The 22,994-nt window shown below is 45.9% G+C and overlaps 1 protein-coding gene across 2 annotated transcripts in view; it reads right to left on the bottom strand.

The window, feature by feature from the left end:
* Positions 1-22,994, bottom strand: part of unc5db (unc-5 netrin receptor Db) — a 145,924-nt gene that overhangs the window by 37,508 nt on the left and 85,422 nt on the right. The window contains exons 3-8 of one of the 2 annotated variants that reach the window (XM_037481874.2): positions 20,295-20,438; positions 18,807-18,910; positions 10,000-10,180; positions 9,182-9,349; positions 3,431-3,595; positions 1,550-1,582 (exon numbers count right to left, since the gene is read on the bottom strand). In XM_037481874.2, the coding sequence (XP_037337771.1) occupies positions 1,550-1,582; positions 3,431-3,595; positions 9,182-9,349; positions 10,000-10,180; positions 18,807-18,910; positions 20,295-20,438 (795 nt within the window). The remainder of the gene's footprint in view (positions 1-1,549; positions 1,583-3,430; positions 3,596-9,181; positions 9,350-9,999; positions 10,181-18,806; positions 18,911-20,294; positions 20,439-22,994) is intronic. The other variant, XM_037481875.2, reaches the window with a different exon arrangement.

Here is a 22,994-nt window from a genome sequence, read left to right on the forward strand (position 1 = left end):
CCAGCAACTCTTCAATGCTTCATTGGACACGGGAGGGAAGAAGCGCGTGGAACAGAGGACAATTTCTAGGCTTCTGCTAAATCAATTTAGAACCTTCCATCGTGAGACCGACAACGCTAGAAGACTGCCGTGCTACAGTGTTTATTCTCGAGGTGAGGAAGATAGGAGGCATGAATGAATGACTTTAATCTCGATAGATCGGTATAATGCCCCCTCTAATTATTATTTTGACCCCCTAATAGCCCTTAAAGGCCATTGTCAGTTCATGGTAGTTTGGGGGGGGGGGGACTATTGCAACTGTTGGTGCAACCCTTGACTCTTACCGCTAATGAATTCGGTCCTGCAGAAATACACATTGTATGATGGAGCAAGTTTGGAATTTGTATTGACAACGGAAGAACTGGAAAATAACAAAATAAAGGCCTGGTTCTCTCTTCTCTCTCACTTTTCAAAGAATAAAAGCCTATATCACTATTTGCGAATTCTCGGAATGTTAATGCCTTCTTCTGAGATTTCTCCAAAAACAAGGTCTTTTTTTCCTTCTTTTAATGCGATCAAAGCAGCATTTCCAATAAAAACAAAATGATTTCTCGCTGTAAGTGTCCCGCATAAAAGAGCCATGTCTTTGTTTCACGAATAAAGACCCAGTGAGGAGGGAATGGAAGAGAAGCAGGGAAGACAATCCTGTTATCATGTAAGCATTCAAGGTCAAACACAGGCAGGAGTTACAAAATGTGAGACTGGCTTCGGGATGGAAATGAAGCAAGGGGAATGAAAAGTGGTAAGATGGGGAGGACCATCTGTCTCATCTCTCTATGCTACATTATGCACCGAAGATAAGGCATAAACGAAAATGTCCAGCCGTTGCTCTAAACTGTTACACATCACATTCAAGCTGCTAACATGGGGGGCTATTAGCATAAGTGCCTTTAGACCCACCGGCCTATATCCAATGGCCACGATGCGCTTCTTTCTTTTGCTAGTTGGGAACGGAAAAATGAATTTACCGTACTCTTACAAGGGCGGCCACCAGCCACACAGCGGCGAAAGCGCTCAAGCAGTCACATGACAATCACTCAACCGGGGGCCTGTGATTGAAAGCCTTCTCAGCCAGGTGAGGACGGCTGCTGAAAACTGGATCAATTAGCTCGTTTGCGGTGATTACAACCCATTAATCCCTCACAACTTAGCACATGTTGCCTTGTCACAAGTAATACATCTCCCCGTTTCAGAGCACATGTGTCGCGCTTGTCATAAAAGTGGGTCGCTGACTAATGGCATGAAGGCGTAATGAGCACATCTTGCAGGGTTAAACCAGGAGTTCCTCAGGTTAGATTGGACTTTATCGAGGGGGGGGGGGGGGGGGGGGGGGCGGTGATTCATAATGCTTCGGTCTCCAGAGAGAGTGTGCGCTGAGAGGAATGCCATCACTCCTTTAAAATTTAGAATATATCGTCTCACTCCCCCAGCATCCCGGGCATTACATATAAGTGGCGAGTGGTGGGGGCCGGTAGTCGAAGATGAAAGAAATCCACAGAGGAAGACTCACTTTGAGGTTTAACGTCATGTAGCAGCTTTCGATCTGCAAAGACAGAGAGATAGAATGAGACAAAGAGAAGAGAAAGTGGTGATTAAAGTCCGAGCCTCTGTGAAGTGACTAACAAGTGTGTGTCTCAGATCCGACACCGTAAGCAGGGAGAGGCTTTTCTGCTGACTGTGCTCATTGATGATATATATATACAGCATCCGATCATGGCCAGGCAGACATCATTACTGTCCTCATATCACCATAGATGAAGGTGGTGAGGTGCAAACTGCTCAAAGGCGCGAAATACTGCACTTCTGAGTGGGCTAATGATCTCCTCACATAAGCCCAAAAACACATGACTCCTTTCTTTTAGATGGATTCAAGTCCAGCGCTTTTATGCAAGTCTTTCTTTTTTGTGATCTATGAACCAAATTTAACTTTAAAATGATATGCGCAGTAAAGTAGGGCTGTTTTTTTCTGACAAGTGGAAGGGAAGTAATTGAAACTGTGTCGTTATTTTCTAGAACTTCAATTCTATTGCCGTTCTACACGGTCATGCGACCCATACGTTTTGTGCCTAGCAGGTAAATAATAAATAAAATATAAGTCCAACACAGTCCCCTGAAAAAGATGTGACCTTGTACTTTTCCCTCAAAACCATCTTATGTTTCTCAACCCACAACATGCTCCACAAATACATGTACAATTGGCCTTGTATCGCGCTTGCAGACACGCACAATGCACGCGACTAACGCTGGGAAACGTTCGGTTGGGTTTAAGCCACAAAACGACTTATGGTTATAAAAAATAGGCTTGTGTTAAAACTGTACCTGTGAGAACCTAACTGGTCCTCCTTTCCTCCGGTTGGACTTTAGAACGGCCACTGTGTGTACCCTGTACTTCTTCACTTGTTCCTCGGGTGAAGGTGGCGTTCAACGTAGCGTTGATTTGCCGAAACGCGCAATGACAACATTTGTCTTGCCAGCGACTCTGCTGCTTTTGATCAGTAGTTGCCGTAGTTCCAACAGTCAACTTGAGATTATCAGCAGGTACCACAACACGGTCATTTCAGAGGTACGCATTACACGGGAGTAAATCGTTTCGTCAGCTACGTAGTTATTTACTGACGGCTATGGTGACAAGAACCTGCTAATAGGTGTAATTAACAATGTCAACATGTCTGAGCTCCCAATGTTAGCAGCGCTGCACTTAAGCTGCTAAGCTAACGTTATGCTATGCTACGACAATACAAGGATACAAAATGGTTATATTCATGGAAGTAAAACACCACCTCGCTGTTTCTGTTAAAAATTGGGAACAGGCATGAGAATATGTGCTGAACACACTGACAGGACCAGCTAGTTTCCAGGAGCAGAGCCTTTTGGGGATTAGTGTCAACCTGTAAATTACAGATTCTTCAAATTTGAAATGGGAGATTGAGAAATTGTCACCGGCTGTCTCTCACGCTCAATAGCACTGTACTTTCCTAGGATTGAGAGCCCTTCTTTATCTACAAATGAAACAATGCCCCTCGCGCTTTGATGGCTTCACTGCGTATCAGTAATACAATCGATGTATATCCCCCCCCCCCCCATCCACCCGACGCTACTGGGTGGGCATGATCCACACAGAGCAATGACATTTCATTGCAAACGTGGGGTAAATGTCTGCCCTTCTTACCCGGGGACGGGTTCAGGATGACATCCAATGTGTCAACTGAGCCGCGCACTGGGCATCTGTGTCAATCCACGGTGGGATTCCTCTCCAACACACACCTCCTGTTCAAACATGCTTGTGGTGATTTGCCACGTGCGTGTGAGTGCGCATGTGATGGCGAGATGGCATGAGAAGGACGAGAACCACGACGGTGGTGAGGGATGCCCAGCGGGAGAAAGGCCTTACTCTGGGTACACAGTCCGTCTGTGCAGTTCTCGGTGGCCTCGCTGTTCCCCTCGCACATCTTCCCCCGGTGTCTGGGTGGCGGGGAGCTGCACTCCCGGCCCCGCAGCCTCTCGCACTGGCTGCTGCATGCGGTCCATTCGCTCCACTCGTCCCAGCCGCCATCGACTGCAGGGGGGGGGGGGGGGGGGGGGGGAGATGGACGGGGAGATTATCACACACGCAGCATTTTTCGTCACACACACACACACACACCAGAAAGAATGGGAAATATTAGATGAGGCGTGCAAAAGGCCGCTGAGCTAAATGGCGCGCTAAAGTGAAGCAAATAAACACGTTGTAAACATTTGTATGAGACAGCGAAGTAGTTTTTGCTAGCTTGTTCTTTGTTTTCACTATGTTTTATTACTGCCTGCTGACACTGTGGCACGATGAGATTTGTTGATGAAAAGTGCGTATAATAATAATAAAGGTCCCCATGGTCAAAAATGTCTATGGCATGTACTGTAACCACGCAAAAACGCTCCTCCCACATTAGATATCTTAAAGGAGAACGTTGCGGATTTTCACGGTGCTTTGTGTTGTTTGAAGATGGTCGGCTTCCTCCTGCCTTTCTGTTACCCGGAGCTCTCTGCACACGCCCACCGGTGAATCTTGCGGCGTGCCATAGCTTGCGCTAGCGGGAGAATTTTAAATGGGTGACAGACTGGATTAAAAAGAAATGATGGAATGTCACCTTATCTCCTGCTCCAGCCCGTGCCAATTCTGCTCTTGTGCCCACGGGTCAGCCACGGGTTGGAAGCACGCTGGAGCCGAACCCGGTGATGCCACCAACGTTTCAGTTCACATCAACATTTAAATGCTGCGAGATCTATGCGTTGTTTTTACACAGGATAAATCTCTGCAGAGATCAGGCCATGTTCATGTCATTAGTGTTATACTGTTAGTGGAATTAGATGCCAACTGGGCTGCGTACAGTTGTTTCACAAGTCAAAAAATGTTTTAAATTGTATTATTATTGTTATTATTGTAACTTTTAAACTTTTTTTATTTTGTTTTCTTTTCATTTCATATCCCCATAGCCCATAGCCTACATGAGCCTTTTTTATACTGTACAGTTAAATTGTAAACTGTCCTTGTATGTCTATCATATTTTGGCAAAAATGTTCCTGATCAATGTATATAAAACAATTACAAAATCCATAGCATAGTTTTGCTATCTAAAAAAAAAAAAGATCCGTTTTGCTTAATTTTTGCTGAAGTAAAAAAAAAAAACGTTTAATTTGGAGCTTTTTGTTACAGCGCGTGCCATATCTCTGCCAACGTCCCCACTTTGACCTCTTGACCTTTCTTTGTCAAACCCGTCTCGCTTAGTCTCTCTTTTCTACATTTGTATTTCAATGTCATCTTTAGAATGAAAGCAGAATACCCCCAGACATATCATAATAACCAAAAGAACCCACACGAAAGAATTCATATATAAAAAAAGCTCGACATGTATTCCGATTAATCACTTATATCCCTTCAGGATTATTCTTCCAGATAACACTGATATACATTCTAAAATTAATAGAAACTCAAACTACAACATTAAGACAAAGCTACTTCTTTCTAAATTTTAAACAACGAACACATGGTATCATTTGTTCTTGGAACTGCAGACACTGTGTCAACTTTCACATGTGTGGTGTATCCACGCACTTTTAAATGTTGCCTTCATGGTCAAACACAGTGTGACACAGAATGTCCGCTGGGTGTGGTGGCTCAGCGAGGGAGACGTTTCATTAACCCTGCGCCTGTTTATATAATTGGATTGGATGCAAGTCTCTGAAAGCGAGACAGCCCGGTGCAGGCCAAAAGTCGGGATGCCTCCGCCATGCTGTCATCTGATCAAAGAAGAGCTGCTCATGCTCAGCTTGACAATTATCGGGAGACCATATGTCGCCATTAGAATGTTCGCTACACCCATAACAAAAAGCCTTGTGAGCAGAGGTCATGTTCATGAATGATGTTCTGTAGGCCTACTACCTACATGTGTGTGTGTGTGTGTGGTTTCCTCTCAGCTTGGAATGCAAATGATGCGTTTGCATGTTGCAGAGAGAGTGCAGAGTGCGTCTGAGCTGGACCACCGTAGCTAGTGAGTGTGTGCATTTTGTTTCCCCCCATGACTTGTTGCTCTGATTCTGATTCCTGGTAAACACTAGATAAAGGCTGACGACCTGCAGTGACTGCGGATCTCTGAATCCCTTTTAACGTCTTGCGGTCACTTTACAAAATCCAAGCTTTTTTGGTTATTTTCATTTTTTCGGCTGCTTGTTTGTTTGCCTCTTTAATTGCCTCGTCACCGGATCCATATTGAATTTGTCTGTTGCCACTTTTGCAGCTAAACACTCAGGAATTTATAAAAAATGTGTTTTGCATGTTCTAAAAAAGGCAACCATTCAACATGAACTCGTTAGAGTTAACTCTGTTAATACCTGTTATATTGTCTTGGCTTCGAGCATTGCAGGAACAGACTAATCTCAGTACATCTGGAGAAGAAACATCATTGGCTGTTTAATGAGAAATGGATACAGCATTGGAGGCGGGGCTTTGTCCGATCCTATAAAATCTGCTCACTGGTGCATGATGCCAAATGAAGGTGACTTCTAAGTCTAAAATGTTCCCAAAACCTGACCAAGTCGTTTTAATCGACTAATAATGACCACGTAGTGTGTATTTGTGATTCACAACGTTAACCCGGGTTTCAACACCGCAACGAGCCGGATTGTTACACGGTGAGAATGAAGAAGGGCATTAATTGACAGGCGAGAGGGCATATATTTTGTGACATGGTACATTTGGCTGATACAGTTGGGGTCCTGAGATCACTTGACTGAGGTCTGATTAGTGTAGATGGGACTCACACAGTTTACAGGGAGGGGGGGAGGCTGGCTCCAACAACCTAAATGACCATTTCTTCCTTAACAGAACCACAAGGTTTTGCGGCTTGGACCTATCCAAGGATTCTTTTAAAAGGAAAATGGATTTGCATGCATTAACACGTGGCTGGCTTTGGGGGGAAAATACCCGGCCCAGGGCAAAGCTTCAGATTGGACGGGATCTGCTTTTGCAGTGGATTGAACTCCGGGTAGAAACGCGACCCACCCTGCAGCACTCTTATAGTTGGCAGCTTTAATTGGCAGTGAGAGGCGGGTCGTTGAGAGGCTTTGATACTCAGTACATCAGTCAGTGTCAGACCACGAGCCAGAAAGTGAATTTTAAAAGGCAGACGTTACAAACCCCTTGAAAAGCAAAAAGCTGAGTTGTTCTTATCGATCAATCATCTCATCAGACTTATTCCTGCGCAGACGCACAAGATGGCTGACGGTGTCATTTTCTGGGCCACTTTCATGAAAAGATTCATTTCACTGGCGCTGTTAGCTGGATAATGTGTGTGCGTGCAGATATTTAGTGTGGGTGTGAAAGTCAGGTGAGCTAAATGTAACACAAAGACACTAATTTACCCCATAAAAGAATGAAAGTTACAATTGAGTTTTTTTCTTTGTATGCTGTACATTGTCAGATCCTTTTAAATGAGAACTCATTGTTTAATGTGTTAGTGTACAATACATACAGCTAAATAACCTAACTGGAGTACATTGTTGTTCAGCAACTTTCTAGGTTTATTGATTATTTGATGAACGATGACTTTGAATGCAACGCTGGCCATGGATTACTGACTCAATGGCTGCCTTCTGGATAGAAAAGGCTGCACATTGTTGCCCGAGAATGGATTTTTCTCGTCTTATGGATACTCTTTGTGTCTATCCTTGAGGCGTGACAATGTGCAATGCATTTCCTTTCACATCAAGCATTTGCAAAGCCACTTATTTTCAGTATTGTTAAAAGGTAAATGTGAAATTGTGACTTTTAATATCTCAAAAGAAAACATTTTCGGGAGAGACTGAAACGCATCTCCTTCCGTCTCCATCTCCTGTCTGTTGGCTCCGTACTTTTGGCTTTGTCACAACTTCTTGCGCTGTTAGCGAGGTTAGCAGCTAGCTGCCATATGGCATCTCGCAACGCAACGACTATGCATATTTTCATCGTGCATAGTGGGATCGCTTACATATAATAAAATCTGATAATGTGATAATTAGGACAAAGTGTGAAAAAAACACTAGTTGTGTACATGGTGTCATAAGGTAATACATTATTGCATTAAAAATAGACACAAAATGGTTTGGATGATGAATTAGATATGAGAAGGTTCCAAATTGATGAAGCCCAATGTAACGTTGCAACAGAGTTGATGCTTAAACTAATATATGTATATGTATGTTCCAGTTACTTTAATATTGTGTTTAATCAACCTCTAAACATGCACGCATAAAGCTGAAATGGCTTCATTGCCCCGTGCTTTGGCTGATTACATGATCGCACTCATTTCCTGCTGAAATCTATTGAGCAGCTTTTATGGAGCATGCTCATTGCTGCCAGCCTCCACTGCCGTTTGATGGCACATGGCCAGGTATTTGTTTCAGCACATTACTGCCTCCAGCAGAAGGCGCCTCCACAACAAAAGCAAATAATAAATCGGCTTTTTAACTTAAGTTTGAAACTTTTCATACCTCAATGCCAGCATTCCACCAGTCCCAAATCCAGCGCATCCTGTTCTAATGCCATTAAACCATCTGCATCGTTGGCGGCCTGAAGCCTCGCCCACTGAACCATTTGGCACAAGGCAAGCTCGTTGGACAACCTGGACACCTTCTGATCCCTCTTTGGAAGTGTGTGCAGCGTGTGCAACGATGCTCAGAGGACGGCCAGGTCTCCATTGGAGCCCAGACGAGGCATGCCACCTCTGTGCGTTACACCCCTCGAACAGATGTCTGCTTCACACGCGTTGATGATGCATGTAGACACGCCGAGTGTTGTGCACTTGAGCTAGAAACTGTGTTACACTATATTCACTTACTAGTCGGACGCCTTCCAGGCCCAGTCTCTGTATTTATACTCCTGCTAGAGGCTAATTAGGTCAGTAAAACAACATTGCTTTTAACACATACCAATGGACTTCACAGAGTAAATATGTTCACACTAGCTGAAAACGCATGTTACATTTCAGCATCATACATAGTCGAAACATATACATACATATATATATTACATAAGTACATATATATATCTCTGAGAAAAACAGCATGTTTTTAAGGCCAAACTAAATGCACACAGTAGAACAATGTCTTAATAAGTCACAGTCACTATATATGTGGCACATATCTGAGTTTGCTTTGCAGAATCTTACTCAGAATAAAGATTTAGGCTTACAGATGTTTATGACATGAATGTGATCAGTATAGAGAGCTAAAGCTAAAGAAAGCTACATTATTTTCATATAAAGCTAATTTGCATTAGCAGATGCTTTTTGCTGGGAGCAACAGTTTATGTTAAACATACAGTTACTGCCAATTGCAATCCTCATAATTGGTTGTTTGTCGAGCTGAAGAAGCAGGACCTTTACTTCATTCCGATCACATATCAGCTGTGGGTAAATGGTGAAATGTGTGGGAAGGGAAAACTGTGCTCCAAGCATTAATAATAACTCGCCTATCGTACACAAATATCATGTTGGTGAAATGTGAACGTTTACATGCTTGGAAGCCTGACTGCTGGCTGTGTTGGTAACTGTTGGACAACGAGACTGGAGGCAACTTGGGATTCTCCAGTAAGTTGTTACATGAGTGTTGTATTTCCGAGAGTGAAACTGACTTGGGCAGAGTGCGTTGCAGCTGATCTTCTGTACTGACATGCCCTCGCAGAAGGCCCCGCCGTTGAGAGGCGCCGGGTTGGTGCAAGTTCGAGATCGCTTCTGGACACCCCGCCCACACGGCACGTTGCAGGGCGACCACTCCGTCCACAAGGACCAGCCGCCGTTCACTAGGAGGGAGGTCAATGGGAGTTACAGTTAGTGAGAGGAGGCGACAACACACGGCGGCTCAGCGCATTCAGTCAAAAGTTTGGACGCAGTGTCTCAGTGAGTTGAATGAGAAAATGTGTCCATTTGACGTTTGACTGGCACCACACGGCTCCTTCTGTCTCATCTGGCCGTCCAATCCTCGCGCTTGGGTCAAGGCAGAGACGTAGAACTGCACCAGAGCAAGTAAAAGGCGACATCGACTCGTGCCGGTCGGCGGGTTGGCGGCGACCACTCGGCGCGCCGACTGAAGCAGCTCGCTCTCTGACCCCTGCGTCCAACGTGCCAACGAGCTCAACGCTTAGCAGCCCCTTCAGAACTAGTGAATCTACATCGCCGGGAGGCATTTGGCGAATGAATACTTAATAAGCGACACTCCTTTTAAATGGGATTAAGACAAAGTGGCTTATTTCCTTCCATAAAGTACACATTGATCCCAAATGAGAGGCCCCGTAAATTGAGTGTTTGAATAATGCATTCATGGAAATGGAGAGGAAACCTCGCTCCTCGGTGGGGACATCGGAGACGGGTGTCTCAATCACTCGTGCAGCGAACCCAGACAGAAAAGAGCGACCGGCGCCGCCGCGCAGTAAGCCCGGGAGGCGCGGCCTACCGAAGACGATGACGGCGGCGGTGGCGCTGCGTCTCTTGGCCACGATGTTGCTGGCCAGACAGGTGTAGTTCCCCGAGTCGGACAGCCGAGCCTCGTGGATGATGAGGTTGTGGTCGGCGCGGGTGTCGATGTTGTCGTCGGTCAGAGAGCTCAGCAGCTCTTCGTTTTTCAGCCATTCCACCTGCGCAGGGCGGGAGGACACAAGCGTGACTTATGGGGGGGGGGGGAAACAAGACGTGTAAATAAATAGGCCACGATCACCCCAAGTTCAGCCTAGGATCAAATCTGTATTCGCCATTGTACCACTTGTCCTGCTTAAGCGTAATAGTAAGAGTGGTTAAGTAGTAACATCTACCACCTGCTTGATTTGATTGGCTGCCCAGAAGTGACTCATTTTCCACTGAAAAGTTGAGGATATCTCACTCAAAAACGTTGAGAAAAACTAATCTCGCAGCCAAGAGAAGAGAAGTGAGGAGCTCACACCAGGCTCGGTTTAAAATGTAAAAGGTAAAACAAGAAAAACATCCATGTATATTAAAGAACACGACCTGCAACGAGCCGATGAGGAAAAAGGAAAGAACCTGGAACGACTTAAAATACAGGAGAGCACAGTGAATATTTTACGCCCCACCTCCCCCTTTTAATTCCAACAGAAGGGAAGTTAACTTCAAGTTTAATTTAGATTCTTGGTACAGCGCCGTGAACATCTTCGAGAGTCACTCCCAATTCATTAAATGAGGCCGCTTGTTCCGTGTCGCTACGCTAAGCTAACGCTCCACAACAGGCACGCCTCAGGCCTCGGCTTTGCATGGGTCAATTCCCCCTTGTCACATGCACACAGTGTCTCCACAATGGAAACGGGAAGCGTCTCGTTTAGATTGAGGAAAAGATTGTGATTGGATTCAAATAAGTTGTTTTAGATAGTTTAATATGTCTTCATGCAACGTTATGTCCTCGCAGCATTGCATAACTTAACATGAGTTACTTAAAATAGAAACAACCTTGATTTAGATCTGGTCTCGTCGCCTCAGCACCAAGACTGTTAGCTATGAAAAGTGGGTGTAAGTGACCATATTTAGTGGGAGAGAAGCCATACACATCTATGGCAGCGATCTGTCAATCATAAGGTAGCTCCGCCCCCAAATCATATAATTGACTAATTATGCATTTAAGACTGTCCAATAGATACTAAGACTATAAATGAATATTAACATGTTTAATGTAGTTATAGATCTAGGGTCTGATTAACATCTGTACAATCCCCTGGTGCCTTGTCATGTATCTGACGACTTGGGAGTGGCAACGGGCCGCTGGAGAAGAAACGAGCCCTTTCCCACGGTTTATTGGTTGGGCTTCAGCCTTTTTGTCCAGAGTTTTCACAACATCCAATTGAAAGGTCAGCCAAACTGATAAAGACAAATGGAGCAGCAAAGCGATTGCGCTAGAATCCCATTCACCTTTGACTTGACTTTGTTTATTGGAGTCGCTACGTGTTACTGCTAAATCACCTCAACTTCATCTTCCTGGTCAACACAGCGCAGGTGCGATGCAACCCCCCCCCCCCCCCCAGAAAGCACTTAGGGTAAAAGGAGGAAAGCGGCACTGTCTCTTAAACAGTCAAAGGAAGCACTATAACCAATTACCAGTGACAGAGAGAAAAACTCATTATAAATTACAAACTTAGCGAAGCTTTACTGCCTCCACTCGGCTAAGGACGCTGCATCGCTGCGCTTGCAAATTACATTCATAGTTTGGCAGAATGAGCCGAGCTGATGGATTTATGGAAAGGAAGCGCTCAGGCAACCTTTATAATAAACAACACTCGGGCTGGATGCAAATAGGAAGTGCCTGTAGGCATGCAAACACTGGGTAAATTGAAATGACACACAGACCCCAGGGATGACGGATTGCAGGTATATATTGACACAAATAAAAGTGATAATGAACATCATAACACAGTAATCACTTCTCACAGTCTGTTTTTTTTTTCTTTTTCGCACACCTATTGGATTGAATTGCACCACTAGCAGGAGCTTGAATTGTACAGTTTCTGCGGTAGAAGCCTCTATTTTCCCGATGGCCTTGGAGAAAAAGTTTTAAGCCCATCTCCAAAGGCTCCCAGAATCTTCTCCGCAATTAAAAGAGAGCCTTCTGCGCGGGTTCTTTTTCCATCAAACGGAAAAGGCGTCGAAAGATAAGAAACAAGAGAAACGGAGGACAGAGTCAAATTTTTCATGATTAAAGAAATGTGTCAATTCCCCTCCCCCACCCCGCCTCCCAACACTTACCCACCCCGACTCTTTGTGCATTTTCATTTCTAGTGTCGAAAATGCGTGAGTGCAACGAGGCAATTAGCTGGTGGCCCTTGCAGTGTTTGCGTCCGCGCTGCACGTCGTCTGCCTGTCTGCCGCTGACGGCCCCGTCGGCTAAGATGAAAAGATTCGCCGAGCAGAAGAAACGAGGGACGGAGGGAAGGGGAGGAGGGAGGAAGGGAGGGAGGGAGAAAATAAAATATGAAAGGGACAAATACAAATTAGCCCGCGTGTCAGTGGATGCGAGAAATGAATTACCTAATTGGCACGTTTGTTTCAATTAGGATGCGGTCATCAGCGCCACCCTTGACGAAAAGGTTTCAAGGCCCGGGGGGGGGGGGGGGGGCACGCATCAGGGCGTCCTCCCTTTGATAACATTACACTGACTGTCCCTGAGGGTCACTTCCTCCAGCCCCGCCCAGTGGTTGGGTCCTCTCCTCTCCTTAAGCACACACACACACACACTCACACAGCTCTGTCCGATGACATTTGCTGGTGACTAGATGCTAAGAAATGTGGGGGCTAAGGGGGCAATTAGAGGACAGAGGAGCAATCTAACGGGTGGCCCAGCAGCCATCATGAAGACTTATGAGAGGACAGCGCTGATCAAGACCTCGCCCGCAGACGCATCTCCGCCGTGCCTCGCGGCCCCCGTGCCTCGCGGCCCCCGTCCCTGGGTGCGGCGGTCATTTAATGTCAAGGTGACGCGCTGCCATCCTGCGCTGTGAGCAGACTTATGCCCGCCGAGTCATGCTCAGGTGTCCCGATTTAGCATGATCGCCTCCCCTTGGGGGGCCGTTCTCAGCTTCTTGCCGCAAAGCCGGCGGAACTTTTTAATTGTCAGCCCAATTACACGGATTAAAGGTCTCCGTCAGGCTTACCCCGAGGGTACCAGAGGGGGGGGGGGCGCGGTAGGAACCACGGAGCAGCGTATGTGACGCAATACCACCGCACACGTCAAGAGAGGCGCGGCCATTGAGCACTCACTCACACACACACTCACTCCCTTTGAAATCGTCAGCGCCGACTACAGGCCTGGAAGCATACTTGCCAACCTTGAGACCTCAGAATCAGGGAGATATTCAAAAGGACCGGGGGGGCGTGGGGGGTGCTAGCGGTCGGCGGCCGGGCTTGCACAATCTATTTTTTCAGGCGCCGGTCTCGTCTTTTTCCGTTCTAATTGCCGCGCTTGGCTTCAAGGTGTAACCTTTATTATTGTTCGGTCTGAACAATAATTGTCCGGGTGGAAATCGGGAGAAAGGTCGGTCCGGGAGATTTTCGGGAGGGGCTTTGAAATTCGGGAGTCTCCCGGAAAAATCGAGAGGGTTGGCATGTCTGCCTGGAAGCAGCCGGGGGGGGGCAACGGATATGCGCCCCCCCCGACCCCGCTTCAGAGGTGAATCGGAAACAGATACAGAAGGGTACGCAAAGTGGAGCGGCCTTCCCAAACGCCACTTCCCCTCGGCTCCGAGTCACGTGGCGCAGCGTTAGCGTTCGCCCCCCCCTTTCACATTTCACAGATTTGGACTGGGGTGGGGTGGGGGGGGGTGGGGGGTGTAACTGCTTGGCTCAATGATGAAGCTCATCACGTGCTCTCCACGAGGCTCTCGGTGAGTAGGGACCGGAGAGCATGGAGGCGGAGCCGCTGGGGGGGGTAAATGCTAGCTCGTATTGGAAAAGCATGGCGGCGTCTCTGCGATGCTCAGCGGAAAACAGCTTGTATCACAGTGCAGGAGCATTTAGTTGATCCCCCTTTGTGCCGGGGCCCGAGCTGTCTACCTGAGCTACTGTAGATCAAGGGGATTCATCTTGGATTAAAAAGGCTTCCATTCAGGGAAGTTGAAATTGGCTTCCAGTTAGTCTGTTCATTTCACACTTTCTCTCGGAGCAACCTCTCCAAAGAAACTCATTAAACCGGGTTCTTATAGAGTCCTTTATCGCCGCGTTTAAAGATATGCTCTGGATCCACAGCCCTTGATGTCTCAGAAGCAAAAGTGGGGGATTGGTTTTGGATCGGGGGCACCGAGACAAAATGACAAATAAGCCGGTTCTAAGTTCTATTAACCTTGGGCACATTACAGTCTTGCTTTGGATACAGTGCATGGAGGTATTTTTGTTGCAACCCTATTGAAGTTTGCATATTGCAATTTTGTTCCCCGCCATGGTTCACAAAACCGTGAGAACAAACACGCGTAAGTATGCCATTGTTGATAAACTGTTGAATGGCACTAAAGTTGAGGCCTGATTCACTTTGCCTGGAGATGACATTTTGACAAAGTCTCTAAGACAATAACTATTGATTCTAATGATGGACCAAATCTAAGAAAGGAAAAGCAACTTTTTTTTAATAAACTGTTTAGTGCATTCCTTTATCCACCTTCCTTTGCAATCTAACGCAGTGCAATACAAATCTGCTAGTGGATGCGTTTTTATGATGCCTACAATAAAGGTGTTAATTAGATTTTAGAACTGAGGTCCTAGTTTCTGATGGTGTTAGACACTGCCAAACACCTCTCAATGCACCTTCATGTTTTCCAACACAACGCAATAGACCTATTTTTGAAGTTTTACATACCTGTCAATGTGAACAATTACTGAGCTCAATTGGCTTGAGCGACTCTGCCGCATTGAACCGCACCTCGGGTGTTCTTAATAAAGCGGCCGGTGGGTATATTATCCCTGAATGAATGTATTATGGCAAACTGGTGTTAATTGTGTGTGTGCATGTACCAAACAGAAACTGTTGGTTTCCTGTAAACACAGCAGTTTATTTTGCAAGACGCCATTCCTGCAATGAGCAGAAACATGTCCTACAGTCTTGCTGATACTTATCAGTGGGATCGACCCCTTTCACATCATACACAACGTGCAAATACTGCTTGGACAGGATGTATACGAGTGTAAAGCAACACAAGCGATGTGTGAAAGCTTTGTGTGAAAGTATTGCAACAAAACTACTACTACTGCTGCTAGTTATAGGAAAGTAATGTGGTTTGGATTTAAATAAATCAACGTTTTTGCACAAAAGCACAAAAACCCACGTTCTCTCACGACGTCCTCTTGATGCATCCATCCCGTCCTCCTCCCTACGCCGGCTTCGCTCCTTGAACTACGCCCCCGGTTTCCTGCACGTCCCTGGCTCACAGCCAGTTAATTCTAAGACACATTGTAGTTGAGTTTTAAATAATTAAGAGTTAATCATTGTGTTGATCATCAGCCCCTGGTGCTCAGCTGTGTTTTTGATGTCAGTAGTTCAAGCAAACTCGACGCGTCGCTCCTCATCGGTCCTCGAACGTCTTTGAATGCAGCTCCGTCCTCATCTTTTGTCACTTCAACCCGTAAAAAAAATACTGATTATATTGTTGCCAAAGTGTTCTGGGGCTGTGACTCACTGCATGCTGCAGGGAGGCAGCTAACAAGGTGTGAGGAAAAGCACCCCCACGGCATGCGAATGAAAGGCAGCTTTTCTTCCTCCTGAAGTTTCGTTTGGATCTTTCAGTGACCTCTATTGTCGTGGAAAGGTATTGCGATGTGGTACAAATAGTGTACGGTTTGTTGATCGGCATTGGAAAATTTTGAGCACAAGGCCTTTCGATAGAGGTCGTTCACGCAGAGAGAGGAGAATGGGGTTGTTTTGGACACTCAATGTAATCGATGTTTCTCGATGAAATACTGTGATGTGTCTTGTTTCGGCAGAATGACTTTTCATGCTCAACGCCCGGGTTTCATGTCGGACAATTTTGCAGACCGGTCTTGCCGGTGTGGCTCTTGGGGAATGTGTCAAGAAGGACATTTTTCAAAATAAAAGCAAAAAGTCAAACGAAAAGAGGAATCTTTTCCTACGGCTATTTTATGGCCACCTGAAGAAGAAGAAGAAGAACAGGAAAGGGATTTCTAAAAGAAAAGCTATAGCTTGATCATAATAAAACTCCAGACCTACATGTAAGCTTTTGAAATGTTTTACCATCAAAATAAAGCTTTTTAATATGGTCTTTTTCATTGGTACGTTTCATGTTCTTCCCAAAACTCTTTTGAACCAGTCATCTCGTGTTCGTTTAAGGCTTATATGAGGCTTCGGCCGTCAAAGTTAGAAAAGCCGTCAATATCATCCAAGGATACAGTTTTCAGTAAAGTATTTGCTGTGGAACCACAAAGAGGTATTTTTTTTTGGTTGGTATGCAAGAGAAGTCTTCAAACTAAGAAGATCTCTTTCTTTGCCAGAAGGAAAGATCACAGAAAGCAAAGCCTCTTACAATATTCATATGGACCCTGACTTTTTCATATAAGACTTATTCTGGAAGCCAATTATGGTCCAGCTCATGGTCCAAACAATTCAACTTCTGAGAAATGTTAACATCTTCATAAATTACTGACTTTCCCACCAGGAATAAGAGGATATGTGAACATTTTTTAACAATTTGAGTTCATTTGAGTCAAAATACCATATCAGACTGTTTTTGAAGCTGACTATTAAACATGTATTCTTTAACTAATTAGAAAAAAACATTTGGAAGGTACAGGATTACTGGGCAGCGCCATTCCATTAGAACTCATTTAGTAGCTGCTGGCTGTTCCCTTTAGTCACTGAGAAGCAGAAAAATAGGGAAACTGGATCCAGATTGCAAAATATAAAAACAACTTCAACTAAGTAAGGGGGGAAATAAGCGCTGGAACAACATGAGATGTTTCTCTTAACTTACAGTGTAACGGCACGAGTAATTGGATGGAAACAATGGGCTGTAAATCACCACGTGGTCAAAATACCCATATGAAGCCGCGGCACTTCTTCTTGTGCAAGTGAAACCCGTCAGACGCTGATAAAGTGCTGCAAGCCGGTGACACAACAGGATGCCGCTGTGACTGATTGGAGCCTCATTAGCTCGCCCGGACATCCTCGCCGGCGAGCGGCGTCTCAAAACAGATCACAGTGTTTACGCTGCACTCCGACCGCAGCGCCGGGGGCCCGCCGAGCCGGGGCCCCCGGCGCTGCGCTCCGCTCGCGTCCGTCCTGCAGCTGCACTCTGAAACCTCACACTGCCACACTCGCGGAAGCCAAATCAATATTTCATGGACGAGGTGCCCCGATATCGACCGGGCTGACGATCTGCTCTCTGCATTATTCACTCCCGTCTCCTGCGGCTGGGCTCATTTGTGTTGACAAAGGACTAGATGAGAGGTTGTGATTCGGTGTGTACCGCTCGCATTCCACTATTTTTACCCCCTACCGTGGACTCTGGAATGGAGCTGGAATGACATCACTCCTCCATTTCCGCGTTGAATCATTGATGGAGCGCAGGACCGGAGGGTTGACCTCCACTTGAATCTGATCCCTGCACACATCGGTTACACATCCACTGCTCGGGCCGATTATCGCCGGACCAAATATAGAAGGAGAGGTTCCCGAAATTTTGGTAGAGGAACGGGCTCTTGTTGACATTAGGCACCAGGACATTTAAATGCTACTGTTTTCCCCCAGTAGTCAGTATCTCACTGTGAGAAACATCTGCTCTGCATCTCACTTGGAACCTCTGTTCAAGTTGCCATCAGGCCCTTAATTAACCAGGAGCCATCACAACTCTCCATGTTTATAATGAACACTGTTAAATGCTAATAATAATAGATATTAACTGGGATTAAAACAAAACCATATATTCTCACATACACTGTATATACTCTAACTTCTTTATACCTGTACTTTAATTCTTAAATTGAATTGAATATGATCTGCTCTGTTATTTTATTTGTCTTGTGTATATGTAATCTGTATATTTGCGTAGTACTAGGAGGGTCAAACCGAGGGTACAATGGAGCTTGGAGAGAAACGAATGCCTCAACATACACGACTTTCACATCCTTCTGTCATAAAGAAATACTAATTGTATCCTCTCTCTCTATCCGGTCTTCTTTTAAACCCAAGTCAAAAAAGGACAAGCTGCTGGGTATTCTCTAATGAGGCCCAAATATTCCACAGTAGTACAGAGCACCTGGTGTGTTTCATGTTTGATAAAACTTTGATGCAATGATGCAATACACACCCACAGATCTGAATGTCCGCGTGGCAACCAACAGACAAAGTGATGCGATTCCCTTTCATGACTTTGATGTCTTCACCAACACAGTGGTAGCTGCTGATAAATGAAACTTCTGAATCCAGTAGAAAAAAAAGGGTGAGTAACATCACCCAAATAAAAAAAAGCTGCAATCGGACCATTCACTCTGTGGCCTGGCCCAAATTAAACCGAATGTTTCTCAAAGCACCACAACACTCGGGAGGTTAACGACGCAATAAACCAAATTAAAGAACTGGACCTTTCGGTGTCTCTTTTTTTTTTTACAGAAGATTTGCATTAAAATGTATGCTCTGAATGATCTTAATTTGACTTAAACTTTCCCTTCTAAGTGTATTGTCGGTACCTCTTGAAAGTCAGAGAGCAGAGCTACTCAGCAGGAGTATACGTTTCTGTTCCCTACGAGGGGAGGAGGCAGCAGCCTTACCTCCGCCACGGGCACTCCCTCCGGAGGGCGACAGTGCAGGACGATCATCCCGTTGATTGGCACCTCCTTCCCCTGGGGGTCCTGCTCAAAGTTTTTCCTCAGGTCTGTGAGGGGAGATAAGAGGCAGCTGTCAGGTGTTGAGTGTCACCATCAGCCGAGCCTCCATCCTCAACCGGCAGCTAGCGCGCCGCTCTGCCCTCTGCTCCGCGCGCCGCGACCTTCAAAACCCTCCAGGCGGTGCAGGACACAGGATCCCATGGCCTTGCGTTACGTAATCTTTTGAAAAGGTGGTTTGAAGGATGCACCAGATGGAGAAAGTGCACTAGGACTGCAACGATCATCCTGGGCATCCGTGTGCATACAGTAGTGACGTGTTGGATCCTATCACCAGAGGTTGCCTGACTGTAAAAGATCTTGAAAGGTGCCTCAGCTCAGCCGGCGGGTACTTTAGACACACAATGACATGCAAATCCCAGCAGATAAAGATTTTTACATCACATCGTGGTGAATGAAGTCTGAATCTTACAAATAAATACTCTCTTCAGGGCCACACATGAAATAAAGTGGAAACGGTTGAGGCGTCGCGGGAACACAGAAGAGGGCTTTAAGATAACCTACAACACGCTATTGGATTTGAGCAAACACTGCGCTGCGAATAGCTGATTACATCTAAACCTGATTGGACAGCATTGGATCTTTCACCAATGGATTCATGTTCATCGCTGTGTTGACGTAGCTCGGCTAGAGACACGTGGACACACACTGTGGATCAGTTTGGTGGACCTGTCATTCAGCGTCATACTACCGGGACCTCCAGGGGAAAATGGAATTAAGTCCAATACCAGGGACTGACAGCCTTCAAGGCTTTATATCATACATGCTTTAGTTTTTTTTTTAATCTTCTATGTTCATTATTCTGCTCTGGTGGTCACTAAAGAAAAAGTAAAGCAAGTAAAGCAAAGGATTCAAGGTAATTTACATCACACTCACTTAACCTTTTGGAATGCTAATTTCTTCGTCGCAAAGCACAGAGCATAGAGCAGAGGTACATACAAAAGATATGAAATGTGATGCCATTTGGTGTTTGAAACCGCTAAACCTGTTGGGATGGCCGCGGCTCAGAGGTGGAGCGAGTCGTTTTCATTCCAAAGATCGTGGTTCGATGTTAAAAGGTCAGTCCCAAAAGTTAATGTTAACACACTGGAATAGATCAGGAGACGACAGCCTGCGATGAACATCATTTTCATCAGCCAAACCATAAACATGCACAAATAAATACGTAAACTTCCATTAAAGGTAAATAGAGGTTTTGTTGGGACTCCGCAGTCAGTTTACAATTGTTCAATGTTCTTATCGTAGACAGTCTATTGTTCACATACATTGAACCACGGTGCTCTGGGAGGCGGATCCTGACGCCAACCAGTCTATTAGTGCCCTTGCATTGGTATTGGACTGGATGATTATTGGACTCGTGGCTCCCGTACTCACAGGCGATGCGGGCCGTGGCCTTGCGGCTCTTGGAGGTGCCCAGGTGGCTCCAAGCCACACAGAGGCACCAGTAGTCCTCCGGGCCGTGGAAATCCTCCACCTGCTGACGGGACACATTTATCATCACCTCACGCACCTTCAGCCCTGGAACAACAAGAGGAGAGGAGGTGAGTTAGAAGCGTTCGGGTTGTGGGCCGGTCTGTTACGCAAAGCTCCGGTCGGGTTTGGGTTGGTTTAATGAATGAAGGAAGAGTTTCGCCTTTTGAATGTGATTGATTTATGAATGCCATTTCCTGTGTTGTGTTGCTTGTGCTCTTTTCTTTTTAAAAAGTCTCTCAAAAGCGAGCACGTTGTGATCAATGTTGGAATCATTTAAATGTTACCTGGTTTTGGTGCTAGAGCCAGGTGATGATCAAAGGTATCCCGAAGAGGACATCAAAACGTCCAATGTGACCGCACAGAGCTCCGTGAAATGGCAGTTAGTGTGTTGAGGTTTAGTCACCGTTCTCATGTTCTTTATTGGAGCCACCTTTCTGCCCTGACCCTTGGTGCACTGATCACGATCGTATTTACCCGGGAACCTCAGTATCTAACATACAAAAGGGTCTCTTAGTTGACTTTCCATTGGCCTGCTGGTTCTGGCACATATTCGGAGCCGCCACCACTTGATAATTATTAAGACGAATCTCAATCTGTCCAGTAGTGACTATCACTAAGGAACCATGACTCTAGCACGGCATGGCCTCGGGTTTGGGTGGGATTTCTGACCTGGTCGCAACCGTCAGGTTGGGTTGGGTCATTTGTAGGCTGCCTCTAGACCTTTTCCTAGGCACACGCATTGAAGTCCCGCATGCTAAATAAGGCTCCTTTTCCCGAATCCATAACCCGTACCACAATGGGTCTACAAGCTTGCGTCAGTAGTCGATGGGCATTATTAAGATTAGTTATGCATAATTCTCATAAAGGCTGACACACATCTTTCATCAGTGCTTCCCTCCACTCGGCTGAGCTCTGAGAGCATCACTGAGGAATTTTGGCAGAAACACAGTCCCCCTGGGGCCTCTACTGTTTGTTGTGAGTGCTCAACGCAGCCTACAAGAGAGCTAAATCAGCTGTGGCAGAATTAGCATCAATAATTGGAATGACACTTAACCACTTCAAACAAGGAGATGAAGCCTTGCCCGTGCAAGCCACAAAAGGACAATGCCCCACATTATTTTAACACGAAAAGGCCTGCGAACACAGCACTTTGTGCAACACTGACGGAATTCTACTGGATGCATGAAAGAAGAAAAAGATTATCCTTCATTTGAAAATCCTCTTAGGCAACAACTTGGTTGCAACTCGTCGTCACCCTGTCGTCTTGCAGCAGATGGGTATAGTGTCCTTAGGGCCTGTCACATGCGTTTTCTCAGCGCCCCTCACAGACTTTTTGCAGCCTGCAGGCCACAGCTGGATTAAAGGCAAGGCGCTTGCGACGAGCCAACACCCTCCACCCCGAGCTCTTGTGGCCTTTTTGTGAATACGCTCCCTCTGATAAATAACACTTTAATCTGACATGCTCCTGCTCAAGTCAAACAGCCTCATACTGCGCGTACACATCTCGCGTGGCGGCTTTGAGACGAATACCAATTAAACCCGAGTGACTGGCAGCGAGGCCACGGCGGTGGACCCATGCTGGCGTTCGCAGCGAAATTAAGGAATGGAGAGCATATCGAGGCGGGCGGTCTCTCCACTGCGTGCACCGCGTGAATGGCAACAACGGAATATTGGCCTTCTTGCTTTTCTGTCAAACCAAACACGGTTGACCAGGAGTGAGAGGGCTAAAACAAATTAGGCCGCTCAGTCTAAATATGTCGCATGCGGCGTCTTTGGCGACCGGGGTGGTTTAAATCGTGATTGACATGCTTGGAGGAGAAAAAGGGCGCTTAAAGAAGAGGAATAAACAAAGCAGCAAATTCCATGGTCATGGCTTCGCAGCCCCCTGTAGAGGCCGAGATAATAATTCATCTTTTCTTGAGCAGCGGCAGAGAGCTGGCAAGTGCATGTGTGGGAGGACCGACAGCGGAGAAAGAAATGACTAATGACTTTCAACCATGTCCTATAAAGTGTGAGCCTATGTTTCAGGAGGATTAGAAGATAAGAAGGAAGACAGACTGAGCGAGAGACAGAGAGAGGTGAGCTTTCTCAACGGCGACGATCCCTGGACTCCACGCCGGCGTCGAGCACTGCCACCATGACATCATCTGTTTATGTGCAGAATAGCGTCTCATTAGAGTCAACCACTTGATCGCTTTACCCTCCTCGCTCTTTGCAGCTTCCGGATTCATTCGATGAAGCCTTCCACATCGACTGAACGGCTCGGAGAGAGAGGGCCAGGTATATTAAAGGCGTTTTGTCTGTTCTGATTTCAGTGGAGAGGACGGAGCCATGGACCAGCTTATTAACTTGGATGTGGGTTAACAAGATATTCATGAAAATGTTTCATTATGGCCATTTCTGCTCATAAGTTTCAATTTAATGGGTTTGACTTTGACTATGGGAACTTTAGTCCTGTGTCATATTTCCCTCTTAGCACATATTCTTCTTGGTTCTCTTCTGTTAACCAGCCAGTAAAAGTCAAACCGGAATGCGGTCCTGCCCCATAGATCAATATTAGACTTTTCAGAAGTGGCAATATCTACCCAATGTACTGGTAAA

This window comes from Pungitius pungitius, chromosome 5 (genome assembly GCF_949316345.1).
Source record: "Pungitius pungitius chromosome 5, fPunPun2.1, whole genome shotgun sequence".
Taxonomy (NCBI): Eukaryota; Metazoa; Chordata; class Actinopteri; order Perciformes; family Gasterosteidae; genus Pungitius; species Pungitius pungitius.